At 34.7% G+C, this 14,762-nt stretch overlaps 1 protein-coding gene across 1 annotated transcript in view; it reads left to right on the forward strand.

The window, feature by feature from the left end:
* Positions 1-4,741: 4,741 nt before the first annotated feature.
* stmnd1 (stathmin domain containing 1) overlaps positions 4,742-14,762 on the forward strand; it is a gene marked incomplete at its 3' end in the record, with an annotated part of 10,152 nt that continues 131 nt past the window's right edge. The window contains exons 1-5 of the mRNA XM_084130355.1: positions 4,742-4,910; positions 7,982-8,117; positions 10,091-10,224; positions 13,122-13,253; positions 14,669-14,762. The exon at positions 14,669-14,762 is cut by the window's right edge and continues 131 nt beyond it. Coding sequence (XP_083986481.1) covers positions 4,842-4,910; positions 7,982-8,117; positions 10,091-10,224; positions 13,122-13,253; positions 14,669-14,762 — 565 coding nt within the window. The 5' untranslated portion in view covers positions 4,742-4,841. The remainder of the gene's footprint in view (positions 4,911-7,981; positions 8,118-10,090; positions 10,225-13,121; positions 13,254-14,668) is intronic.

Raw genomic sequence — 14,762 nt, forward strand, 5'->3', positions numbered from 1 at the left:
ACCGCCCTGTTTCAGTCGACTTCATTGGCTGGGTTAAGGCAGGAGGCTGTAAGAGCTGCTCTCATTTGCAGGGCTTTATTTCAGGCGGGGTTGTTCAGGGTTTGTGGGTGTTGTTGACTGGAGGAAAGAGGTGCGACACCACCATCTTCTGGCGTGAATGCGCGCGCGCGCGAGAAGCGGATCTGCTCGGGTTTATGATGGGGAAGTTCAGAAGAAGTTCACGTTCTGATTCAATCCAGTCTAAATCAGTTTAATCTGATCTGAATCTAAAAAATCTAATAAAAAATCAAATCACTCTAAAAAAATTAATAAATGCTACACTGGGTCAAATATGGACAAACACAACCGTTGGGTTTAAAATGTTAAGTAAAACATTTAAACAATGAACATTTTTATTCAAAAATTAAAACAATGTTTCATATATGGACACCCGGTCCGTGTACTTTTTGTTCATTTAATTTCCTGTTTGGAATGGAATAACGAGAAATGAAAACCAGCTCGTTTATTCGTTTTTTAGTTTAGTTTTAAAAACGAAAAATGAGATTTTGGCTCGATTTTTCATTTTTCGTTTGTGGTTTACAAATCGGTTTATGGGTTCGATATTTCATTTGCACATGTGGGCGGTGCTTAAACGCCCCTTTCATCTGATTGGTCAAAACGCTCCGCCTTCAGTAGGCTACGAGCTTTTCTTTCTGTCAGGCAGAATAAGAGTCAGTACGAGTGCGGCACTGACAAATGCACTTTAATAAAATAATGTCTGAAACCACCACTCACTGTTAACTACGCACAATATTTGAAGCAGAAATATGTTGCTGGTCACGTAATTCGTGCTGCTGCAAGCAACCCCAATAATGTGAGCCACAGTATAGCCTATGACAGATTATTTTAGCATGATGTATTTCCCATTGATAAATACAGTGCAAATAGATCCGTCTTTTTGGATAAAAGGGAAGTGGAAATAAAAATCAATAATAGGCTGAACTGTACCATGATAATATGTCCATAATATTAGATGTCCGTAGATGACATACCCATAACTGTTACATTAGAGTTAGGGGATAACACAGTTTGTACAGTATAGAAATCATTATGTCTAAAGTTCCCATTAAACATGAAAACCCAACAACCCAATGGGAATATATCCTTATTGTGTAAAACATCCAGAGGTGGACAGTAACAAAGTACATTTACTTGAGTACTGTAGGCCTACTTAAGTACACTTTCTGAGTATCTGTACTTTACTTGATTTTACTGTACTTGAAACTGATTTTCATTTTCAACGTTGGGTTTGGTCTTCTAAATGTGAATTTTGCCCTTGTTTTGGTGCACACTAGCTTATAGATAACAGTAAGGCAAACATATTCATACTAAAAGCCAAAAAACATTAAATTCCTCTGGAACTGTGTTCTAGAAATAAATTTGATATTGATATGAGGGTAGAAAGGCAGGCATAGATTCAGAGGCATAAGGTAGCCTACTGTAAGTATTACACACAACAATGCAACAATAAAAATAAAAAATGTATTTTATTTTTTTTAGTAGGCTACATCTTAAAATATAGAGCTCATGGCAAATAAAAGTTCCAGATGGACAAACATTAAATGCAAAAACCAGTGTGAATAACAATATCTTAAAATAAACTAGAGAGCGGATACACAGATATGGCCTATTTATGAATGAAATCCATGCATTTATTTGTCATTTAAACTGATGCAAACAGGGAAAGAGAGTAGAAAACACTTATTATCCTGTCGCCCCCTCTAGTGGACAGCATTGAGTATTACGGCCTTCACTGCTCAGATAACGCAAGTCAAGGGATTTTTTGGGAAAGTAAGTCTGACCAGTTAGAAAAGACATAAGCGAGTCAGACCAGTCTGAAGGTCTGAGCTGAGTTTGGTGAAGCATTAAAGTTCTAGGTGGAGTCAATTTCTCATAATAATAATAAATAATAATAATAATGTTCAAATATGCTGGCTTTCTTAAGCCAACATAATAAAGAAAACTCAGTATGTAATAAAATTGTATTAGTTTTATAATAAATATAATATAATATAATAAAACTAATAACATTTTAAAGGTAGCCTATGCCGTGCTCTTCAATTTACATGATTTGAATTAATCCCAAACCTGGTAATTTTGTCAGTATTAATGTACGTTCACTGATTCTAGCTTCTCTCTTTTCTTTCTTTTCATGTGAACTGAGTAGGCTACACATGCTTACATTCATAAATATACATTTTATTTCTATTCAATTTTCAAAATTATTTATAGCCTAGGCTATATAAAAGACGAGAGTGGTAGGCTACATGTTACATACGGACATATTATCATGGTACAGTTCAGCCTATTATTGATTTTTATTTCCACTTCCCTTTTATCCAAAAAGACGGATCTATTTGCACTGTATTTATCAATGGGAAATACATTATGCTAAAATAATCTGTCATAGGCTATACTGTGGCTCACATTATTGGGGTTGCTTGCAGCAGCACGAATTACGTGACCAGCAACATATTTCTGCTTGAAATATTGTGCGTAGTTAACAGTGAGTGGTGGTTTCAGACATTATTTTATTAAAGTGCATTTGTCAGTGCCGCACTCGTACTGACTCTTATTCTGCCTGACAGAAAGAAAAGCTCGTAGCCTACTGAAGGCGGAGCGTTTTGACCAATCAGATGAAAGGGGCGTTTCAGCACCGCCCACATGTGCAAATGAAATATTGAACCCATAAACCAAATTGTAAACCACAAACGAAAAATGAAAAATCGAGCCAAAATCTCATTTTTCGTTTTTTAAACTAAACTAAAAAACGAATAAACGAGCTGGTTTTCATTTTTCATTATTCCATTCCAAACAGGAAATGAAATTAACAAAAAGTACATGGACCACACACAACCGTTGGGTTTAAAATTTGTATTTAAAAAAAATTATAATATGTCAAATATGGACAAACATACGTTAAAAAATGTGTCAAATATGGACAAACACAAATGTTGGGTTTAAAATTTTCATTTAAAAATTGAAACAATGTGTCAAATGTACACAAACACAACCATTGGGTTTAAAAAAATATTTGAAAAAAGAAACAATGTGTCAAACACAATCGTTGGGTTTAAGAATTTTATTTTAAAAATGTAAATAATATGTCAAATATGGACAAACACAAATGTTGGGTTTAAATTTTTAATTTAAAAATTGAAACAACTGAAAATTTGAAAAAAAAAATAATTAAAATTTAGTTTAAAGTTGTATTGGCACATTTATAAGCCTATACATGTGCCATTAAACAGTGAATGTATATTAAATGTATATTTATGTATATATGTTATTAATTATATTTTGCAATAAATTATTATATTTATTAAATATAATGTATTTATTTATATGTATTTATGAAGGCTTCTTTTAATACAGTACATTTAATGCATATTTTTCCTTGACAGTACTATTTATATTAATAACTAAATGAGGGTTTGTTATTATTCACTAAATACATTACATTTTATTGCATCTTTGAGTGCTGCATGGCAAGTCTGATTAGTCATCCAAAGGATATCTTGGTATGTTTGCATTTGTGTCTAGGTGACATAATGATGATCTGTCAAGCCATGGCCAAATGCAGCAAATAAAAGGAAATTAAAACACTGCCTGTGAGCTGCATGTCCATTGGGATGTTTGTGGTCTATTATGTGGCATTATTACATCTAATTGGTTCCCAGGCTGCCGAGGGATCCGCAGTAAATTGACCATAGAGAAAATGATTGAGCTTTGAAAAACAAATATTCTGTGTGTTGGAAACATTTAACCGTACAGAAACCATTCATTTTGCAGCGTTTGCCTTATATAGACAGATTTTTGTTTCACATTTGTTCCATCATTCACTATTAAAAATAAAGGTTCCAAAAGGGGATTTTCACAGCAATGCCAGAAGAACCTTTCGGTGAACATTATTTAAAAAAGAACCCTTTTTTTTCAAAGTGTGAAGTTGAACTTTCTAAAAATTTACAGAAAAAATCCACTATAAATAAAGTGCCATGAATGTTAAAGGTTCCCATGCTAATAAAAATCCTTTATTTTTAAGAGTGCAAACGCAGAACTTCAATCTTAAAATATGAAAGTGCATCATAATATTTTTTTACAGCTATGCAAACATATATAAATCAACTATTTAAATATTTATTTCAATGTTTATTGTGTAAAAATGATAAATTATAAAATAAAAAAATAACAGAAGGTAGCCTATTGTATTTTTTACAGCTTGTTTATGTTTATAAAAGCAATATATAGCCTAATTAATAAATAAATAAATACATTTAATAGCCTAATGCAAACTTTTGAAATATTCCATTTAAAAGTATGACAATGTCCAATAAGATTCTAAAAATCAAATAAGATCCTACAAGACAAACTGAAATTCCTATAGAATAAAAAAAAAAGATCATAACAGTTTTTCCACTAATAAAAGTTTTATTTATTTAAACACACACACACACACACAAAATAGTAATCAAACAGTGTCTTGTTCATATTTAGTTAATGAGTTAAAATTCTAATGAAATAAACTAGTGACTAATTAACTCTCGATGACACGTTTGTTCTAATAATCAATTACCAGAATAAACCTGTGTTTTATTTTGGACGAACAGAGCCAAGGCAACATCACAGGTGACGTGACCTCTGGAACAGGGTCAGATTTATTGTAGCAACGAACCGTAGCAACGCAGAGAGTCCGTGACGACGATACTCGCGCGCTCGTGGATCATGTGTTGGAATGTTTAAGAACTTTACGCGTATTCGAATAGAATCCGCACCGAGAGCGCGCGCAATCCTGAGAGATAAACATGGGATGCGGGAGCTCCAAAATCACGGTGGTTGAACCCGTGAAACCGAGCAGTCTGGACGGAAATGAGGTAGGCTTTAAAATGATTTCATTAATTCATAATGAAGGGAATATGAGTGAGTCGACAGTGGTTATATATAATAGCCTATGTTGAAAGATAAAGAGCTATGTTTTTCCCAACAACTTTGATTTGGGGTATATTTAATATTGTCGTTATTAGATTAATAATTAAAACCGATGAAAACCAACCAACATAAACTTAGCCACTGTGTCTTAAAGGGATAGTTCACCCAAAAAATGAAAATTCTGTCGCCCTCAAGTTGTTCCAAACCTGTATGAATTTCTTTGTTTTTCTGAACACAACGGACGATATTTTGAAGAATGTTTGTAACCAAATATGGACAAACACAACCGCTGGGTTTAACATTTTAACTAAAAAATTAAAACAATGTGTCAAATATGGACAAACACAACCGTTGGGTTTAACATTTTAACTAAAAAATTAAAACAATGTGTCAAATATGGACAAACACAACCGTTGGGTTTAACATTTTAACTAAAAAATTAAAACAATGTGTCAAATATGGACAAACACAACCGCTGGGTTTAACATTTTAACTAAAAAATTAAAACAATGTGTCAAATATGGACAAACACAACCGCTGGGTTTAACATTTTAACTAAAAAATTAAAACAATGTGTCAAATATGGACAAACACAACCGCTGGGTTTAAACATTTTAATTCAAAAATTGAAACAATGTGTCAAATATGGATAAACACAACCGTTGGGTTTAACATTTTAATTCAAAAATTGAAACAATGTGTCAAATATGGACAAACACAACCGCTGGGTTTAACATTTTAACTAAAAAATTAAAACAATGTGTCAAATATGGACAAACACAACCGTTGGGTTTAACATTTTAATTAAAAAAATTTAAACAATGTGTCAAATATGGACAAACAACCTTTGGGTTTAAACATTTTCATTCAAAAATTTAAACAATGTGTCAATTATGGACAAAACCGTTGGGTTTAAATTTTTAATTAAAAAATTGAAACAATGTGTCAAATATGGACAAACACAACCCTTGGGTTTACATTTTTAATAAAAAAAAATTAAACAATGTGTCAAATGTGGACAAACCCACTTGCACTGAACTCCGTGACGCACTTCCGTTTGGAAACAATACATATCACTTATTTCCGGTTATGTTTACTTTCAATGTACTGTGGTCAATGAGTTGTACAAACACCGCCTAAAATGAGTGTCTGCGATAAGATTTAAAAATTTGGACATTTTTATTGACAGAAGAAGGGATTTTCTAATGTTTACTGTGTGCAGAATTTTCCAAACTCATCGGAACATGAAGTTTTAATCCAAACCAAGGCAATCTGAGAAAGCAGCGGCTGTTAAAAATACACATTATTTCACCAAAGGCTGTCAGTGTTCGTCTACACTAGTGACCGCGACGCTGAAGTGTGTGAGAACAGATGAATAACATAAGTACGAACCACGAACATTTATTTATTTGGATTCAATATTTTAAACATTCTGTGTCATTTTTCAATGTCAATCTTTTTACTATTTACATGTTCATGCCCAAAATGCTTAATTAATATTCAAAGAAGTTGACGCTGTGTGCGTTACTGTTGAAGATTAAATAAATAGCCTAGCCTATTTAACATCGTTACAGGCACCTCGCGAGCATTCATTCATTCAACTATTTTAAAAAGACTGTAATAAAGCACCAATGCACACAAGCAATCCTTTTTATTAGTCAAATTCATTAAAAAAATGTAAACTAAACAGGTATAAGTATAGGCTAAGAGAAAAACACTGTTAATGAGAAGACATAGGACTGCTGCAGGTTATTGTATAAATATATTTAGCCTATTTATTAATAAGAATGAACAGTTAAGAAAATATATTTATAGGAACATTTCAGCAGGCTCAAGATAATTAATACAGAGATCATTATTCATTGTTTTAATCAATTGGCATCCATACGTAGTGATAATCTGCATTCTCATGTATGTATGTGCGCTGAACGCTCTAACCGGAAACTCCCGATATGTAATAAGTAGAACGCAGAAGTAGTTGTGCAAGTAGCCCAATACTATGGAAGTCAATGGTGCCCAACAACTATTTGGTTACAAACATTCTTCAAAATGCGTTCAGCAGAAGAAAGAAACTCATACAGGTCTGGAACAACATGAGGGAGAGTAAATGGTGACAGAATTAAAAATTTTGGGAGAACTATCCCTTTAAGATCTAGTTTGACCAACTATTAGCAAGACAAGAGGTAATCAGTTTATTTTATTAAAATTAGACAGATCTATTTTTTTATGTAACTGACTTTAAAAAGTTAGGACCAATCTTGAAGAAGACATTTACATGACTAACTTTTATGCAACCAGCCATACTGGTTTACTGGGGCCGGTTTCACAAAGATGGACTTTGACTATGGCTTAGATATAGTAGATAGTCAGACTTCAGATAGACGTTGCACAAAGCGCTTAAGACTCTGACTATCTTAAGTAGGACTACACTGCAATGCATTCTGGGTAAAATAAGACACTTTTCAAAACAAAAAACATGGCGTATCGAGTAAGCGCATTCAACCGCTCAGTGCAGTTTACCCCAGCGGAAAATGTTTGTTGGAGGAGTATAACAGTTACAAGGACATTTTACTTGGGAAATTTAGCGGAGAATGTAGTAACAAGAAGAAATGTTTAAATTATGAGCCATTTTCCCTTTTCTTTTGGCTGTTTGTAATGTAACTGATTGTTACTGCTGGTTGCCAAGGTAACATAGAGTCTTAGACCTAAGTTAGCCTGGGGGTAAGGTGTCTAATGTTTTTTGGTCTAAATTAAGTCTTTTTTGTCTTTTGTCTAAATTGTCTTTATTTTTGTGAAACAGTCTAACTTGCATTAGACTAGTCTATGAGCGAATTATAGACTTGTCTAACACTATAGACCGGTCTAAAATAGCTTTGTGAAACCGGCCCCTGATCTTAGCTGGTTTATCCAAGTCAAACCCATCTAAAACCAGCTTAACTAGGCTAAGAGTCCATGTAGACTGGCAGTGTTTTATTATATGCAAACTGATATCTGACTTTGCTGTTATTGTATGTAGTTTGCTGTGGCTCAGGGAGGATCCCGTGGTGAATCCGCCGTGTCTAAAAGGACCACAGACAGCGGGGTCAGTCTGGATGCGAGAGAGCCCGTCGCTCTCCCCGGATCTGTTCCTGGACTCCTTCCACCGCTACGAGGTTAGGAAACAACACAACTGTTATCTCACTCTAATTTAACCAAAAACTGCTGGCCAACTTTGGTCATTCAGAGACATGTACACTACCAGATCAGTGGCAGGGCTGCCAACTTTTGAGTTTAGCTTGGAGTGAGGGGGGGGGGGTAAATAGAATTTTATGAAGTTTAGTGACAAGATGTTACAATGTTTACATTGTACAATGACTGGTAGGATACAGTTTTTATTATTGCTTGACAAAAATTTCAAGATTTCAATTCCATTCTTGTGATTTGATTCCGATTTTGATTCAATATTGACTATTTTGGATACATGTTTATTTTAAATTTTATTTAAAAAAATAATCTCACCTAATGCTGTAAACATAGAGGGCCCAATCTGCTGGTATTATTAAAGGTTAAAAATAAATTAAATTAAATATAATGCAGTTTTTGTTATAATAACAATTATTTAATGACATAAGTAAAAATATAATAAATATGTAATATAGTGCTCAGCAAAGTATCCTCTAGCTATTTTTTCTATTCAGTTAACATGATATGGTCATTAAATGGCTTTCCTGAGGTAAATGTAACGTTATGTGACATAATTGTTCTCCTGCTGTTATATTGACCTCTTTCCGTGGTTGAAAAACACTAATTGGTCGATATTATGTATACTTTCAGTAAGTTGTAGCCTACTGCATCTTTAAATAAAAAAGTAACAGATGATCGGTTCACGTGCACTTGAACTGAGGCGCTCAGCGATCTGTCACGTCACATTTACAAGCGCCAAATGTATTTTTGTCTGAATTTCGTAATAAAATTGACGAAATCTAAGAGCTGAGAATTAGTTTAATATTAAAAGTACCTCTTTGCTCCGCAATTTTTCTGTGCGTGAGAAAATGGATGTGTGGCGTGAGAGCGTGTGAAAAGTGTCAGTTGCGTGAGTCTCACGCTCAATGCGTGAGAGTTGGCAGCCCTGCAGTGGATCGGTGAGATTTTTAATGTTTTTAAAAGAAGTCTCTTCTGCTCACCAAGGCTGCATTTATTTGATTAAAAAAAAACTGTAATATTGTTAAATATTATGACAATTTAAAATAACTGTTTTCTATTTGAATATATTTTATATATAATGTGTCATGGTATGATCCAATGAAGACGTTGAATATAGAAAAGTAACAAAGATTCTTTTAATAAGTAACTCAGAATACAACCATAAGGTGTGTGTCAAGGAGGATCATGGGAACTGTAGTGCAGACAATGACGATGACAGTGACAGTGAAGAAGACGATGACAGTGACGATGAATATGATGGTGACACAATGTTGAAAACAGTTATTTACATTTTTATTTCAGAATTATTTGAAATAGAAAGTTCAAAAGAACAGCATTTATCTGAAATGGAAAGCTTTTGTAACATTAAACACTACCGTTCAAAGGTTTGTGGTCAGTAAGAATTTTTATATTATTTTGGAGGGAAAGAAATAAATCAATACTTCTATTCATCAAGGATGATCTAAATTGATCAAAAGTTACAGTAAAGACATTTATAATGTTACAAAATATTCTATTTCAAATAACACCTGAACTGTTTTCAACACTGATAATAATCATAAATGTTTTTTGAGCATCAAATCATCATATTAGAATGATTTCTGAAGGATCACGTGACACTGAAGACTGGAGGAATGATGCTGAAAATTCAGCTTTGATCACAGGAATAAATTACACTTCACTATATATTCACATAGAAAACTTATACTTAAATTATAAATTATAATAATATTGCAAAAATTTTACTGTTTTTTTATTATTTTTAATCAAATAAATGCAGCCTTGGTGAGCAGAAGTGACTTATTTTAAAAACATTAAAACTGATCCAAAACGTTTGACAGGTAGTGTAGGAAAGCTGAGCATTGTGAATTTCATGCAACAACCTTAGAAAATATGGAGGAAAGGCTAAATCTAATATTTATTTTGTGTGTGTGAAATGTAGCCCAGAGTCCTGGACTGGCCCAGCGAAGCGAAGACCGACCCGAGTCCAGTGAGATCCTGGAGCAGCTGCTGAATCAGGGAATCATCCCTGCTCAGCCGAAGCGGGGCGGCAGTGGAGAAGCCTACAACATCATGGTGAGGGATTCAAAGTTTGGGGAATTTTAAAGAATTTTCAAAGCTTTGAGTAGTAGGGCTGGAACTCCCGATTCGATACTATCACGATACTTGGGTGCCGATATGATATGTATTGCGCTTTTTTTGAGAATTGCGATTCTACAAGTATTGCGATTCCATATTGCGATTTTTCTTTAGAAGCATCATACAGTAGGCCTACTACATTCTTTGTACAGTTTTTTTCGATTGCTAAACAACAGTGAGCACAACTGGAGCTACATGTGCAAAACTCTAACTATAGTCTGCACTACCAACAGTCACCTGAGCTGAACAGTTCACATCACCTGCAAAACTCACTCCAAGCAACACAACTCTTAACACATGGCTCAAAACAGGCTCAGTGCAGCCAAACACTATGCACAACCATGGTTTGAATTACGTGGGAGCCAGTGGGAGCTGAGCTCCCATAGAGAGAGGATGAGCTCCCATGAAAGCAGTAAAATCATACACCTGTGGGGGTCTCTAAAAATCATCAGCACCATTATTTTAAATTACAAATAAAGCACATTTTCCTTCAGACTACTGTAGCATGACTTAAAAGATAGGACAAGATGCCAAACACATGGATCTCGCGAGATCTCGGATCGTCATCACACTACGGTACATCCTTATGCTTAAATCAAGTGATAAAAGTGCCGCTGCGATCATTGGCGCTGATACTGTGTTTGTCTGTGGCTCGCGCACAGTCTTCACTCGGGCGCGCTTCAATCCGTTGTGGAGACTCTCTATTCGTTCCAGTAAAATTACAAAACAAAATGCACACAAACGTGCCTCTGCCTGATATAGAACCACTTATAAACATAATCGGATTTGATAAAAATAAAAAATAAACTTATATGAGTGCGGATTCGAACCCAGAACCTCTGACGCGTTTGGCAAATGTTCTACCACTAGACCACTTAAGTACACGGTCGAATCTGTCGGATCTATCTATTTACTCAAGATGAAAATTCTCACAACTAACAGCATATATTAGACCTCATTAAACGACAAATTAAACCAAATGTACTATTTAAATTGAATTGTGTTACCAACGCTTTTTTATTAAATTTGTATTTTATTTACAAATTTTTATATTTTTATATTACATTATTAAGCTACCGCGCCTGCTCATAGGCTACTTTTTTAATTCTTTTTTTAAAGAGACCCCCACAAAGATGAAATCATAATTCGAACCCTGTGCACAACCCTCACTGAGATAACACACACTGTCACTCAGAACACACTGAGAGGAAAAACACTAGCATCAAACACCAATACCGAAAATACAAACTTTTCATCTTTACAGTTTGAACAATTTCAGTGACTTCATACAAAGTAATATTTTCTTCAAAGAAAAGAGTGACATTCTTTCACATGATTTATTTAAATTTTTAGAACATAACAATTCTTTAAGGTAAATGAAAATTAGTTTGCTTCAATAGTCTGTAGTAATTTACGGAATTACAGTAATGAGAAAAAAAGGTAGAAACTAAAAGTACACACTGTAATTCGAACAAATAATTGAGGGGCTAATCCTGCCTCTCTCTAGCATCAGGCCACAGTCAGCAGTGTTTGAAAGGCACAAGGCTGAAATCTATTCTGCTTTGAATGTGTGGTTCACAGTTTTGACAGCAGTGTGTTAGCATTTGAACAAAGTGCTGTAAATCCACAGTGTTGTGCAGGTTGTGGTTAAAGTCATGGGATAAGTGTGTAGAGTTTTGAAAACTGTGTTCAAGCAATGAAAAACGAACTAGAGTTTGGTCCACATGAACTGCTGCTGTGCAGACTGTAGTTGGAGTTTTGCACATGTGACTCCAGTTGTGCCCACTGTCGTTTAGCAATCGAAAAAAACTGTAATAAATGATTCAATAACAAATACATTTTTTAACAGTCCTTGTCGCCACAATGTAATCGATAAATGCGTTATTTTAAGCGCCAAGTTTTAATCAAAAGCTGATTTACTATATTTTGATCGCTATCGTAGACATCAGTGTTTACATTTGAACTTTAAACTTTTATCCCAGTACTTCTATGATAGTTTGAACTATTATCACAGAAATAATGATGCTATGAGGAAAAGACTGCTGTTATAAATCATACAGTAACAGCAGCAATACTGTGAAATATTATTACAGTTTAAAATAACTGTTTTCTATTACAATATTATACAGTATTGTGTGTGTCTGTGTGTGTACATGTGTTTGTGAGAGAGAGTGAGAGTGTGTGTGCGTGTGTGTACATGTGTTTGTGAGAGAGAGTGAGAGTGTGTGTGCGTGTGTGTGTGTGCATGTGTTTGTGAGAGAGAGTGAGAGTGTGTGTGCGTGCGTGTGTGTGTGTGTGTGTGTGTGCGTGCGTGTGTGTGTGTGTGTGCGCGTGCGTGTGTTTGTGAGAGTGTGTGCGTGTGTGTGTGAGTGTGTCTGTGTGTTTGTTTGTGAGAGAGAGTGAGAGTGTGTGTGTGTCTGTGTGTTTGCGAGAGAGTGAGAGTGTGTTTGTCTGTATGTTTGTGAGAGAGAGTGAGAGAATGTGTGTGTGTGTGTGTGCGTGCGTGTGTGTGTCCGTGTGTTTGTGAGACAGAGTGAAAGTGTGTGTGTGTGTGTGTGTGTGAGTGTGTTTGTGAGAGAGAGTGAGAATGTGTGTGTGTTTGTGTGTCCACAATGTATAGATCATACTAAGTGATGTTTGTGTGTGTGTGTGTGTGTGTGTATGTGTGTGTTTGTAAGAGAGAGTGAAAATGTGTGTGTGTTTGTGTGTCCACAATGTATAGATCATACTAAGTGATGTTTGTGTGTGTGTGTGTGTGTGTGCGTGTGTGTGTGTGTGTGTGTGTTCATGATCACTTCTGTTCCACTGGGACAAACATGTCTAATGTGTGTTAGATGGATGAGGCTGGGAAGCCGAGGAGCAAACCACCCGCTCGACTCGAGTCTCTGAAAACTCTCAAAGAACAAGAAGTCACCAGGAAGGAAGACATTGAGATGAAGATGAGACAGGTGGAGGAGAGGAGAAAGGTGACGCAGAACTAAATCACATTCACTATTCTCTTCCTTTTATGCATTTAACATCACTAATGTTCAGCGCTGTATTTGATCCTGCAGCTGTTTGTGGTTCACCTGAAGTTAGACTGTATAGCGTTAGTACAGTAGTAGCCAACAGTGATGTCCGGCCTAGGAACACTGACGTCTTCACCCTTTATTCAAGCATGTTGCTTGAGTCAATTGTTTGATAGTAATGCAATGAATCATGCCAAATTGTGCAACATAATTTTTGTCCAGGCTGTCATACACAGTAATTATGAACACAAGAGAGAACCAATGATATATTAATAACTGAATATGTTGTATAAGCTGTAGTTTGCCTTTTTTTGCCAAATAATTTTTTCCGATAAATACTTTAACCAAGTTTAGTGTTTGTTTTTCCTTCATATTTAAAATATGTATATATATACTGTACATTTTGCTCATTTTTTGATTAAAAACAAATATCCCCTCCGGACAGCACTTTTTGCCACTACTCGATGTCAGTGGTTAAAACATCTGTTTATACTTTTATTATGTCTTTCTATTTAATAAATTTCTTATTTAATTATACACTAAGTTTTTTTTAAGGATAATTAAGGATACATTTTTCTTTCTCCCAGTATTTCTTTTTTTTTTCTTAAGACCCACCACCAAAAAATAAATAAATAGATTTAATAATTATTAATTAATTATTATTAAATTATTATTTAATAATTAATAAATATTTTTACATATCCCAAATGAAAATGAACTTGTTCTCACATATTTATGTCATGCACATTAAGGTTATACATAAACCCTTTCATGCAATATCAAGGGAGGAATATGAAAAAAATCAACTAATATATATATTACTTTTTATTATATATTCTGTCATTTCAGAGGTGCCCATAAATTATCAAAAAGTATTTTGTTCTTAATTTCATATGTTCAGAATGTGCTTTGGAAACTAATGCTGATTATTATTTGAAACTGAGGATACTTGCCTTCTCCACGATTTTCTTTTTCTGCAATTTTTAATATAAAAGAGAGAGAGAGAGAGAGATGCAGCAAACACGTTTATTTAAACAAACACAATGAAAGTAAATCCAGGCAGAGAGAGAGTAATCCAGACACAGGCAAGGAAGGTTAAACAAAACTGAAAACACACGCACACGTAACATCCAGACAAGGAACAGAGGAAACACTGGGCTGAAACCAGGAACAGGTGTGGGTAATGAGTTGCTATGGTAACTGTGTAAACAAACAAGGATAACTATGGTAACAAGGCAAACACTGGAACAATGGGAACAGAAATGCATATCAAAATAAGAGTCCTTAAACACCAGACAGGGGAAGATGAAATCTGGCATCTTTATTGTATTTGGTTTCGTAAAGATGTGTTAAAGAAAAGAATGTGTTTTTAGGAGAGAGAGGAGGACCTGAAGCGCAGGATGAGGATTAAATCTGCCCGACCGCGTGCCCATGTGACCGCAGAAATCGATCCCACTGAACTGCTCC

The sequence above is a fragment of the Abramis brama genome (assembly GCF_963993115.1).
Source record: "Abramis brama genome assembly, chromosome: 12".
In the NCBI taxonomy this organism is placed as follows: Eukaryota; Metazoa; Chordata; class Actinopteri; order Cypriniformes; family Leuciscidae; genus Abramis; species Abramis brama.